Here is a 13,670-nt window from a genome sequence, read left to right as displayed (position 1 = left end):
TAACTCAGGCTTGTGGAAATGGGTTTAAAGTTTATATTTGAAGAATTACACTTTGTTTTATGCTCTGGCAGGTTTTTTCGTTTTCATAGTAGTGGCTAAAAGCCTAGTGCTGGGTTGGCATTATTATTAGGAACAACTACAGAGAATTTTAGCAATCTGCTGAAAGTTCCTTGCTGAAAGTTCCACTACCTTCCAAGACAAGAGGAAGTCATCTCACAGAGGCGCAAATCTAAAGCTGGTGACCGTGGCTTCAGAAGCAACAGACCCAAGTTGAGTCCCTGCCACTAAAATGACTTTAAAAATGTGAAGAGGGGGGATTCCCTGGTGGTTCAGCAGTTGAGACTCTGCCCTGCAATACAGGGGACATGGGTTTGATCCCTGGTCAGGGAACTAAGATCACACACGGTGAGGAGCAACTAAGCCGGCGTACCACACTAAGACCTGACCCGGCCAAATAAATTACTTAAAAAATAAAAATGTGAAGTGGGAATCATTTCATTAGCTTTCAGAGACCTAGTTTCTTCATTGGGAAAGTGAGGAAAAACCTCTCTGCATGAAGGTGAATGAGATGAGTTGTTACAATGAAGGTGAGGCCCTTACGCAAAGTCTGACACTCTCTAACTCAAGTCTAGGAGAGAAGAACAGAATGGTAAAGAAACCGCCTGCCAAGAAGGGAGACATAAGAGACACAAGTCCGATCCCTGGGTGGGGAAGATTCCCTGGAAGAGGGCAGAGCAACCCACTCCAGTATTCTTCCCTGGAGAATCCCATGGACAGAGGAGCCTGGTTGGCTACAGTCCATAACGTCGACGAGAGCCGGACACGACTGAAGCGACTCAGCGTGCACATAACAAGCTCTCGGGCAGGCTCTTTGGCTGAGGTCGCCACCGTGTTCTCCATGCAATCCACACAAAATTGGCCAAATAATCAAGGCCCTATCAGTCATTCAAAAGATACAGAACAGTAAGTGCAGGTAAGATTTGGAGAGAAGAGCTTATCACTCACGCTGGTGATACAGAAGCAGAAATCTGAAGAAGAACGAGTTCTGGATCTGAAATACACATGTGCAGCTATTATATTGGGCTTGCCTGGTGGCTCAGATGGTAAAGAATCTGCCTGCAATGCAAGAGACCTGGGTTCGATCCCTGGGTCGGGAAGATCCCCTGGAGAAGAGAATGTCAACTCACTCCAGTATCCCTGCCTGGAGAATCCCATGGACAGAGGAGCCTGGTAGGGTTACAATCCATGGGGTTGCAAAGAGTTGGACACGACTGAATGACTAACACACTACACACACAGCTCTGGGAAGAGACCCCGTGAAAGAGGTTAACACAAACAAGGAGACAGTGAACAGGACTTAGGAGTGAGGACCAGTGATTCAGATGCTTTGGGAGGCTGCAGACATCACCTCCCCAGCACACTGGTTCCAGTGAGTACTCACGCAAGTGGTACTACTTGAGGTGTTCAAGAACTACCAGCTAGAGTGGTGGAAGCCAGAGGCGCCTTGTGAGAAGTCTTATTTCACACTGCCCTTTACCTAAGAGTTCATGATGCAAGAGATTCAGTGATACCACCAAGGATGCGTCATGGATCAGGACTGGTGCAAATTGCTGATGACATCGGTTATCCTAACAATTCCCCAAGGGCCCATCCCAACATGTGCTGACTGAATTAATAACAAAAGTGGATTGGAAAGCAGATTTCAGGTAAAGCTGATAAATGGCTGACGAGACCTAAAATTGGAAAGTCTCCGATAATAATGAAACACAAGCCAGTGCATCTGGCTGGCAAAATCCGTCTTCCCAGCCTCGAACTGAAGTTGGAATCTACCCTGGAAGAATGCACAATAGAACTCCCATGAATGAGCTCCAAGAATTTAATACCTGTTGCAATTTTCTCCAATTTAGTCTATGAAATAATAACACAGACAGCAATTACCATAAAGGAAAACTTCAGGTGCAACAGCATTAGTTCAACAGCTGGGATCAAGTGTCAGCCCAGAATAACAAATTTCATTCATTTTATCTCCAGCTCTGGAGACATGCTGCTACTGGCTTTAATAGTCAGGAATGTCTGTTGGCTAAGTGACTCTGCAGAGCTAGTCAACTGAGGGCGGCCTGCGACAGTTTAATTGGGCAGCTCTCGAGAATTCTACCTGGGAGCTGGGAGCGGTGGTCCCTAAACACCCATAACACGGCACCCGATGCTGAGCAGAGCGGACTACAGGAGGAGAAGTGGGAAAAAGGAGAGCTTCTGATGGCGGGATCTCTCATTGACACTGGCGTCAGCCTGGCTACAGGTGCATGGGAGCGGCAGCCGGAGAGAGGCGGGGTTCAGAGAGCAAGCCATCATTGATCTTGTATTGATTTCTGGACACGGCGCCCTAGATCCACTCCAAGATAGAATGACAGTTGTCGGCTGTGTGCTTATGAGAGATGAAACTGACTCACACCAAGCAGCCCTCTTGTTTTCTGATCATGTTTCCTTTAGAAACACTCCAACCACAGACTTTTTTTTTTTTTTTTTTTTTAATTCCCGGACAGAGAAATCCAAACAAGTTTATCACAGAAAAAAGAGGGTTAGGGACTGGTTAATCAGCCATTTGTCTTGGCTGCTCTGGATCTCAGAGTCAAGGGGTCGAAAGCAAGCACAATTGGGCCCTTTCGTTTTATCTCAGGTATCCCCCCGTCTCTGGTAATTGAACCCACTCTTCGCGGTCAGAGTTCCTGTCACTCATATGCAATGTCTGTCATTACTGAGAAATGCTTCTTGTCATATTACACTGACAGAACCACTACGGCAAGGCGAGCGAGATTCCCCCAGCACCAGAGCTAAGACAATGGGAACCTCTTTCAGGCCAGTGATGTTTAACATTTTATGTGCTGACATTGTGTCTGTAAGCACAATATAATGAAAGTCTAGTCAATGGGAGATAAAAATTCATACTCTTCCCTCCTTCAGGGGCTGCCAGGCGAGATCAGAAATAAAACAAGCTGGCAGCTCCGATGGTGCCATTGCACCAGGGCCACAGCAGGCCTCTTCTAAGTGCGCTATGTGGATTTATACACCCCACACTCACAGCCGTGCACGCGCACACGCGCCTGTTTGTTTTTGATCCGGCTGGTGTACAAAACTCACCTGTCCCTGGGCAGGTGATGCATGAGTCACTGTCACGGGGTCAGTGACCTTAGAAATCAAACCCTTCTTGGAATGTGTTTTGGACACTCTGACGCTATGGAAGGCAGGGAGGGGGTGGCCTGCCAGCACCTTGAACAAAGCATGACTCCATCACTGTTTGGAAGTCTCAGCATGAGTTCTGAGAAAAGGGTGCCCCAGAGAGATGCTCAAAAGCTCCAGGTCCACTCGGGAGCACCACTGACTCCTGGTTTTCCAGGCCTGCAGCCTACTTTCCCAGCCTTACCGTGCTGTGTTTCTTGCCACGCAGTGTACACAGAAGGCTCCGTGTTACTCACTCCTTTTCACACCTCCTGCATGAAAGCAGGGCCCTTGCACATCTCTGTTTCACTTGGGAAGGGCTCTCTCCCTCCCCCACCTCCCTCAGGGCCCCGCTCACAGGCTCCCTGTTTATGGAGGTGGCTGATGCCCCTGAGTGGTTCATCACCCTCTTTGTGGTTAAGAACCTGGAAAGACCCTGAGGGTAATCTGAGTCCTCATTCTGACGTTGAAACAAGTTTGAACATTGTGCCTCAGTTTCCTCAGCTCTAAAATGGGGTTAACAGTAGTGTTACCTCATATGACTGCTGTGAGGATTACATGAGATAGCCCACAGTAGCAGTTACAATGCCCACATGGTTTCCAGACAGTACCCAGGCAAGAGCAGCATTCAATAAAGACCTGCTTTCATGACAATAATAATGATGCTCATAAAACATCAACAACAACAATAATAATTATATCACTGCAATTGGTATTCTCAAAGCACTCTCTTTATCCTGTGTGTCTGCTTAGTCACGAAGTGTGTCTGTTTGCAACCCCATGGACTGTAGCCCACTGGGCTCCTCTGTCCATGGGATTCTCCAGGCAAGCATACTGAAGTGGGTTGCCACTTCCTCCTCCAGGGGATCTTCCCAACCCAGGAATCAAACCTGTGGCTCCTGTATTGGCAAGAGGGTTATTTACCACTGAGCTACCTGGGAAGCCCCTCTGTTTATAGTAGTAATACAGTATCTCATGTTTTTCCGCTGTGCTCTTCCATTTGGCACAGGGCTGTGGGCATCAACGCCATCTGAGAATTTGCTAGCAATGCACACTCTCAAGCCCCACCTGCAATCCGTGTGTGCACGCCCACAAAGTGGTCCTGACGGTGGTCCCGGGGACACGCCCCCGGGCTTGGGCTCAGTGTCCTGACTTCCTGCTACAGCACTCCAGCTCCTCTGCCCCCCAGACCCATGTTCCTGGGAAACTTACTTAACATCTTTTTGCCTTGGCTTGTCTTGCCCTTGTTAAAATTAGGGATACGATAAAAAAAAATACTTATTGTTGTAGAGGTCAAATTAATTCACATAAAGCTCTTATTAAAAATTCTGGGCCTGGCACAGAGAAGCACTCGTTGAGAAATGAACTCATATTGTGCATGCTCAGTCACTCAGGCCTGTCGACTCTTTGCACCCCCATGGACTGTAGCCCCCCAGGCTCCCCTGTCCTTGGAATTTTCTAAGCAAGAATACTGGAGTGGTTTGCCATTTCCTGCCCCAGTCCTATTATTACTGATACACACAAAGCACTTGGATGCTTTAGCAGGAGTTCCATTAGAGTTACTCCTGCAGCAGTGTTCACCTGATGTTCAGCCTCCTGCAGGCAGAGAGCTTGCCTGATTCATCTCTGTAACCCCCAGGAGCTGAGCTCAGGCCTGGTTACCTGGAACTCTGTAGTGAACCTAGAGGCCCAGAAGGCAGGTTGGCTATTGATCTGCGGTTGATGCTGTGTCGGCCGCAAGGCAGAGAAACAAGACAATTCACTCCAGACTCAGCGGCGGCTTTCCCGAGGCCCCCAGCCTGTGGACTGATTGTCTTTTGCTCAGATCCCCTCCCTGGTTTGGAGGCTGCCTTCACTAAAGGTCACACCCCCTAAGCCTGGTAACTTTGGATTTAAAAATCATTTTGACTTGATATTTTACAGGGAACATGGCAGGCTTAGTGAGTTTAATCTCTCTCTCTCTCTTTTAATACACCAGAGGTGGGACACCTTTTAACCTATCTGACAAAGCTTTAAAAAAGCCTCTGCTTAGAAACTGACTGCAGCCTGAAGCAGAATGTAAAAGCTGGCCGTGAGCTTTCCACGCTGGAGGGGGCCAGCCCACAGAGTCACAATCGCTCAGTCCTCCTCTGGCAGAAATCAAACTGTACTTGCCAGTTCATCTCCTCCTCGACTCCTCCCTTGAGAAAATCAGAACCGGCCAAAGAAAAGCAACAGCTCTCCGGCCAGTAAGCTGGCCTTCTTTGAATGGCCTGCTTCAACAATCTCTTCAAATTGGCAGGTATACAACACACCAAGAGTATTAAAAGGCTGTTTTTGCAGCAAAGGAATGATCTAACCTGCTTGGGAAAAGCTCCCATTTTAGACAAGCACCAGAACCATAATTAAGTAGTAAATGTTGGCTGTTGTTTATTGAAAGAAAACATGCTAACTATACTGATTATAAAAAAGACTCATATAGCTAGTCCAGTAATGAAAACTGTAAGTCTAGGAAGGTCTGCTATTTATCCAACAGAAGACAAGATCCCTTCAAACATATCATCACAAGCTAGAAGGCATCAGCAGTTAGCAGGGGGTAGCCTCTAAGTGTCTAGATCTACAGGCATGGCTAATATCCTGGCAGCAGAAAGAATGTAGTGGGTTTTAAAAGACATATCACATTTAAATCTAAGGGATAAATGAACAGACTCCATATCTGGACGGCTGTTTCTATCATTCCTTGTAACAAAAGGTTACCGGTGATTCCAGATTTTTCTTCTCCTACTTCCAGTAGTGGGAATGAAGGGGACTCAAGAATTGAAGATGCTATCTTTCGGTCTCTGGGAGCAATATCAGGTAGATCCTGGCAATAGAGAGAGAAGCTGAAATGATACTGGTATAAAAATAATTCACATCTCTCTCTGAAGGCATTACCACTATCAAACTGGACACAATAATAAGTCAAGTACAATCCCAGCAAAGCGTCACAAACCCTGTTCCCACTACCGCTTGAGAGCAGACCGTGGTGAGAGTCTCAGACCCTCTCTAGATCCCTACAGTCCAATACTAAGCATTTTCTGGAGCCCTACCATGAACCGTGAAGAATTCAGGGAGGAAAGTTTCAGATCTCAAAGTACCAGGCTCTGAAGAATAAAATGAAGTCTCTTTACCAAACCAAGTGGGGAAGATGCACGTGGCAAAGATATTTTTTTATGCTGAAATATTACACGGCCAAATGTTCCTGTCAAATTGTGGTTTAATTACCTTGGCCCCCATGCCTCTTATAATCACCTGTCATTAGCGACAATGCTGGCATCTGTTTACACGTCTGTCAGAAATGCCAGCCTAGCTGAAGCCAGGGGAGAAGAAAACTTTTACGGGGCTACGGCCTCTGTTTAAAAAAAAAAGGTCACCTTAAGGTTGACCTGTCACCACCCAGGGCCATCCCTCAAAAGATAACCTAAGGACAGAACCCCTGAAGCAAACAATGACTTCCTAGAGAAACACATTTTAAATAGGGTTGTTTAGAGACGCTTGGACCAAAGAAGAAAATGTTGGTGATTCATGGGCTGTATTATGTCTCCTCTCAAGGCATTTCTGCTTGCCTCCAGGAAATAACGCCAGTGATAATGTGTTCTACACTCCCATGTCTTCAGGTCTTTGCAGCCCGGTGCCCTCCCCAACCTTACAAGGTCACCTGACGCCTACTTCTTCCATTAACTCTCCTCTCCTCCTCCAGGGACTCAGTCTGCTTTCCTTACCACTTAGTAGCTGCCGCTGCCTACTCTATTTGAGAGGATTTCCTCCCCAAGACTGGCTTCATTGTAGGCCACCACCTCCCGAGGGCCCCCTTTCTTCCCCACATCCCTAAAAACAAACACACAGATCCTTTTGTCTTGACATTTTAGCACATCAGCAGCAGACAAGTGAGAGAGCAAGTGGGAGAATGACTACCTCACAGAGCTACTCGAAAACCTGTGACATTTTTAGTTCATGGTTAGTGATTTTGAGCTTCTGATGCTCTTGCAACACATTAAATTGGCCTGAACTTAAGTTCTGACCATAACTGTCTTTATTTAATTTTCTCCATATTCAGTTTCATCTTCTATAGACAGTAGTACTCAACATTTGTACAATGACTCAGAGGAAGAATCATGAACATACATATTAAGCATCAACACACAGTAGGTGCCCAGTATCTGCTGGGCTCCATTTTGACTCCCTCTTTCTTTTCATAAAAACCTTCCCAACTCATAATGACTACTGATTTCAAAGAGCCCATGATTTACTTATGGCTTTTGCCATTTAATCTGGCACTTCTCTCACAATCAATTCTGTCCGCTTTCTGATGCCTGCCAAACCTCGATTAGAAGACAGCACTGAACACAAAATGCAAACTTGCAAAATGTTTTGTAAATGGAATTTGGATCCATTTCTATTCAGAGACAGCAAACACCATGATGGAATGAAATCTTTACCCCAACCCTAAGCTCTGACCGCTCCTGCCTCTCCAGCCCCGTCCCACATTCTTCTCCTCTCATCACACCTCTTATTCCTGCATGGACAGGTTTTCTCAGCTCCTTAAACATCAGTCTCTGTCTTCTCTGTCTTCTCCTTGGCACACATACTCTAAGCTTTGCTGTAACCAAGGCCCCCGCTGCCTCCCTTCTGGCTCAGCAGCCTGTGAATTCCACCATGAAGGACAGGGAGGCCAAGATGCACACCCTACCCCAGCTGCAACAGCAGAAGCACTTTCCTCCACCTTCTAAAATTTTGAGAATATTAACCCCTTCTCGAACTTGTACAAGGGCCCTTCCTGGAGGCATGCCCCCTCTAGAGTTCTGCACTTCATTTTTGGGGCCACCTATCTCCCTCTGACCTTCTTTTCTCTTTGACTTTTGACCTTCAGCGACAGTTATCTCAGGGGACTTCCGAGGTGATCCAGTGATTAGGACTTTGCCTTCCAAGGCAGAGAGTGCAGGTTCAGTCCCTGGACGGGGAACTAAGATCCCACGTGCCTCAGGGCCAAAAACCCCAAACATAAAGCAGAAGTGATATCATAACAATTTCAATAAAGATTTAAAAAATGGTCCACATCAAAAAATCTTAAAAAACATTTTTTTAATCACCCCAGGTTTCAGGGCTGGGCAAGGTGCCTTGTCTTCCCTTAAATGACAAGGTAACATTGTTCCAGGAAAATATTCAAAACCCTACCCACACTCTGAGGTAGTTTTAGGGGAAAAACAATCATATATCTTGCCAAATAAAAGGCCCATCCACATGTTGTTAAGTTTCTGACACATCCCTTAAAAGAAGATTGTTTCTTTGCCCCACAGAGAAATCTGAGAACTCTGAGTTTGCCTTGGTGGTGATTTGAACAACTCTAGTTACTAATTCCTTATTCTTAAGATACAGTCGAGCTTCCCTGGTGGCTCAGTGGTAAAGAAACTGCCTGCCAAAACAGGAGACACGGGCTCAATCCCTGGTCTAGGAAGACCCCACATGCTGCAGAGCAACCAAGCCCGATGATCACAACTATCGAAGCTGTGCTCTAGAGCCCGGGAACCTCAGTTACTGAGCCCTCGCGCTTCGACTACTGAAGCCCACGTACTCGAGGGTCTGAGTTCAGCAACGAGAGAAGCCACCGCAGTGAGAAGCCCGAGCACCAGTAGCCCCCAATCACCACAACTGTAGAAAAGCCCATGCAGCAGCTAAAACCTAGCACAGCCAATCAATCAATCAATGCATTTTCAGATCCATTTCCTCCCCTACCCCTTCCCTTGTCTCTTTGAGATTCCAAAATGAGTAAGAGAGAAAGCTGTGAACTGTCTTCATATATATCAACCATTTATGAGCCTCTTTTCCTTGATAACCACTAGAGCCTGATCCTGGGTGTTACACTTTCCATAGGACCTTAGCCTTCCTTATTAAGTCTGACGCCATGGGTGAAGGGAAAAAAAAGTGCATTTATTTTACAGACATGCTTTGGGGGCAGCTACTAAAGGGTATTCTGTTAGCTCACTATGGTCAAAGAAATCAGCCATAGCTGGCACCATCACACATTGTTTCAGAAAAATGCACTGTGGAGAATTGACACTGTACCTATAATTTCAAAAGATCTGCTCATGTAAACCAACCAGCAGCATGTTCTGCCACATAATGGAGAAATTCACAGGATGCTGGCCCCCAGGATGGCTTCTGTGGCTATAAAAGCCCCTTCATGCTGGATTTTTTTATATTTGGTAAATTAATAGTTTACTGTTCCAAGATTCCTCCGTGTTTATATTATTGCTTTTCTAACATAAAAGTTTGCAGTTGTTATGGAAACATATGGTAACATTTGCTGCTAAATTTTAAATGCATTTTCTACCCCTGTTACACACCTGAAATGAAGCCAAAAACTCTCTTTGCTTTACATTAGGGTGAAATTCAAACTGGTCTGGATGACTATAAATGGTTACTGTTTGTCTTGGCTCCTACCTGTATCAGATTTAGACGGAGGAATCTTAGGGAAAGAAATTACACGGGATAAAATGGATATTTCTAAATTACAAGGCCTGCAATTCCAGTGGCTCCAAATATCAGCTTTCTGTTTCATCTCAGCCTGCCAGCAAGAAAATGGTGGGGCTGGACAATAAAAGATCGACAACATTTACTCTCCAGAGCCAAAAACTTCTTGTTTTGATTATCCTGAAGGAGGAGGCTGCCAATCCTGATGAGTGAAGTCTTGTTAGCAAATTAAATGGTTGTAGATTACAATGGTGCAAAATGTGAGTTTTAGCCCCTGGCTTCAACGTGAAATGACAAAGATACACATTCTTCCAACTCATTTTGTTCAGCAATTTTCCTCTTTGAGCATCTCGCGATTCTCAAGTAATTGTTCATGATGACTCTTGGTCCTTGGGGACCTTGGCTTGAAAACACTTATTGAAGTTTTCTAAGTGACCCTATTAGCGATTTCTCCATACCTTCACACCTCATCCAGATAAAGTTTCCTTGTGCAGTGTGACTAGTCATAAACACTGGGAAAAAAATGAAGCACTTAGCTCAGAAAAATATCAGATGAGATCTTGCCTGTTTGAGCATCTTTCTGGAATTTTAAATCAAGATGAACCAAGAGTCACAGAAGAACTTCAGATGTGCACATTCAGCCTTGCTCTGGGACCCAAGAGAACTAATTCCTACTTATATCTTGGTCCTGGGGGCTTGATCTTCTATGTATTTCATTTGTTAAGAGTTGAGATGAATTGTCACAGGTTAACTCTCTGTCTTTTCTTTCTGGGACTATAACCATGTTATTTGCTCAAGATCTCCATTTTAAGTTTCAGACAAGATCAGACATTATTTCTATATATTTGAAGTGAATGGGTCAAAGAATTAGGACGTTTTTCTAAGCATGGAAATATGAGAGGTTGCCAAAGATCTTTTGCTCCCTAGGCCCTTGTTTGGTAATAAATAAGTGTCACTTAATGGGGCTGGACTTCTCATGGGGCTCAGTGGTAAAGAATCCACCTGCCAATGCAGGAGATGCAGGTTCGATCCCTGGGTCAGGAAGATCCCCTGGTGAAGGAAATGGCAACCACTCTAGTATTCTTGCCTGGGAAATCCCATGGACAGAGGAGCCTGGAGGAGCTACAGTCCATGGGGTCACAAAGAGTCAGACATGACTGAGCACACACGCATACATGCATCCCCTAATAACATACAAGCAGAAGGGTCTATGGCGGTAACTAAAAAACACAGCTTTATAATCTCCCTGCCCCCCGCCTTTTCATTAACTTCAATAAAGAATCTCAAGTTCCAAGTCATCTGTGCAATACTTAGCATACTCTGGAACATAGAGCAGGACCTGACCAGTAGCACAGGTTACAGCCTTCATAGAACATGGATGACCACTGCATTATTATATTACACATACATTATATGTATAATATATGTAAATAATATCTACAAACTTAAATATTATTTACATTATACAGTGGGCCTCCCTTGTGGCTCAGAGGGTAAAGAATCCACCTGCAATGTGGGAGACCTGGTTTGATCCCTGGGTTAGGAAGATCCCTGGAGAAGGGAAAGGCTACGCACTCCAGTCTTCTGGCCTGGAGAATTCCATGGACTGTATGATCCAAGGGGTCACAAAGAGTCAGACACAACCGAACGACTTTCGCTTTCACATTACATAATATATAATTACATGCAGTATGCGTTTTCATATTTGTCTACCTTTCTTCTTTGGAGAACAGAGGGTAATATTCCTTAACCCAACAACATGTAGAAAAATACAATAATTAAAAGGCAGACACCAGAATTATTTTACAATATATACATATATTAGATTATCATATTGTACAACTTACACTTACACCATGTTACACGTGAATTATATCTCAATAAAGCTGGGAAAAGCGGGTGGGGAGAAGACACAAGAACTTCACTCCCTAGGCTCGAAGCTCTTGTGTGGCCACTTATAACTTGCTAGTTTGGGCAAATTCCTTGTCTTTCTGGGTCTTAGTTACCTTAACTGAAGTATCACCTGAATTTTAAGGTATCTCTATAAAATGGAAATTAAAACAACTCTTCCTTCACCGGGTTGGCATGAAAAGTAAGCCAGGAAGTATGGGGGAAACACTTAGAACAATACCCAGCACATAGTCAAGATTCACCAGAGGCTAGCTACTCTTATTAACGATGATGATTGTCACCATCATCTTCTTCATAACTAACAGCATAATTATGACTAAGATACATGTTTCCTAATCCCTTCAGTTTGTTAAGGACAGCATGTTGTGATGTGCTCCACCATTATGATTTTTAGCAATATTCATGAACCACCTACAGTATTATAATTTCCAGAATTTTTCTTTAAATCAGTTTTAAAAAATAACCACACAACTTAGGTGCTTCCCTGGCCGTCCAGTGGTTAAGACTGTACTTTCACTGCAGGGGACATGGGTTCCATTCCTGGTCAGGGAACGAAGATTCCACATGTCACGTGGTGTGGCCAAAAAAAAAAAAAAGAACTAAAAAAAAAACAAAACAAAAAAAAACCAACAACTTAAAGATGGATTTTAGTCCTGTCCTCAAAAATATGACTTGGGAACCATGGATCCAAATGTCAATCACGCCTGTCAATCTAAAGCAAAATATGTAACTTTTAAAGTAACAATCTTGGGTATATTACAAAATCACCTTCTGTACCACCTGTGCACTGCGTGTTACTCTTCAGGGGCCTCTCAGTGAGGCCTTGGCACATTTCCAAAGGGCCCACCTATGTATGAACTGGTCAAATGAACCAGTGAACACTTTAGATTTAACAGAAACCTACCACCACCACCATCCACATGGACAACACACAGCCTTTTCAAGGGACTGAATGTGGGTGAGTTACTGAGCTTACTTCCCGTAGCACATACTCAGGTCTGAACCCTGTCCTGGTGCTGAAGGATTATAAAGAACTCCCTTTCATTAGCCTAAGTCCCTAGTAATGAGAGTATCGTGCTGGTGGGTGAGACTCCAGACAGGGCGAGGCCCTTGTGAAAGACAAAAAAAATGATGCTATACCAGAGGTCTCCTCCAATCTCTGCAGACCACATTAAACGTATTTTGACCCCTGTGCTAACCCATTTTCCTGTGATACATTTGGTACAGGAAAAGATTAATTACTTACGAAAATCAAGTGAACATCTCTACAGCAAATATATTATCGCTGTATAGGACAGGACATAAAGGTTTGCACTTGCACCATTAGCTTAGCTATAATAAATGAGATGCTCTATGTGATGTATAATATGGTAAAGAAAACGCAGCTGTTTGCTTCTGTAGGAAAGTGCATAGGTGCACCACACCTGAGTCTGCAAACACTTAGGCCCTCCACAACAAAGCTGCATCCCTCAGAACAGCGATGCCTGAAAACCATTATCCATGGATAATTAACTATGTCAGGACACTGAGGTCCTAACATGAGGCCCTCATAATTCCCCACTAAGGGAAAGACAGTAAAACATTATTATAATATATTACCGATATTTAATAAGAAGACTGTTCTATTTGTGTGTTATTAATGCAAGCTGTAAGTTACAGCAGTGTTTGAATTATTCTTAGTTCTTCTGGGCACTCTATCTTGAAGGGCACAGCAGTGCTCGGAGCTGAAGAGCCATAAAGAAATAATTTCCACTTGGGATTAAAATTTTCAAGATATATTTGCAATTTGTTCTGTTTATTTTCCCTCTGATCACATGAAGATATCCATGGTGGACGTTTATCACTGGAAAGGCCATCGCTAAAATGACCACTATTGAGAAAGTTCAAAGCCACATGCTGGTGAAACATGTCTAGTGGACTCCTTTGATCTTGAGTAGAGTCCATCCTTATGCTTTCTCCAAGGATTTTGGTCATTTGAGACTCTCCCCTGTAGCAAAAAGTATTTAAATTTCTCCATAGCCAGGATCTTTGACGCTTGAAGACAAAAGCCTCTC

At 44.3% G+C, this 13,670-nt stretch overlaps 1 protein-coding gene across 13 annotated transcripts in view; it reads right to left on the bottom strand.

Annotated features, from left to right (window-relative positions):
- The window catches only part of FTO (FTO alpha-ketoglutarate dependent dioxygenase), a 422,958-nt gene that overhangs the window by 153,345 nt on the left and 255,943 nt on the right, over nt 1-13,670 (bottom strand). For 2 of the 13 annotated variants that reach the window (XM_086350692.1, XM_086350694.1), the window contains one exon: nt 2,510-6,058. The exons of the other annotated variants lie outside the window; for them this stretch is intronic. In XM_086350692.1, the coding sequence (XP_086206818.1) occupies nt 6,022-6,058 (37 nt within the window). In that variant the 3' untranslated portion in view covers nt 2,510-6,021. Of the gene's footprint in view, nt 1-2,509; nt 6,059-13,670 lie in introns of those variants that run through there. 13 annotated transcript variants of the gene reach the window in all.

The sequence above is a fragment of the Bos grunniens genome, chromosome 18 (genome assembly GCF_055505025.1).
Source record: "Bos grunniens cultivar Pamir isolate PY7600 chromosome 18, Bosgru_T2T1.0, whole genome shotgun sequence".
In the NCBI taxonomy this organism is placed as follows: Eukaryota; Metazoa; Chordata; class Mammalia; order Artiodactyla; family Bovidae; genus Bos; species Bos grunniens.
Note: the sequence above shows the minus strand (reverse complement) of the source record. Positions and strands in the feature narration are given on the sequence as shown.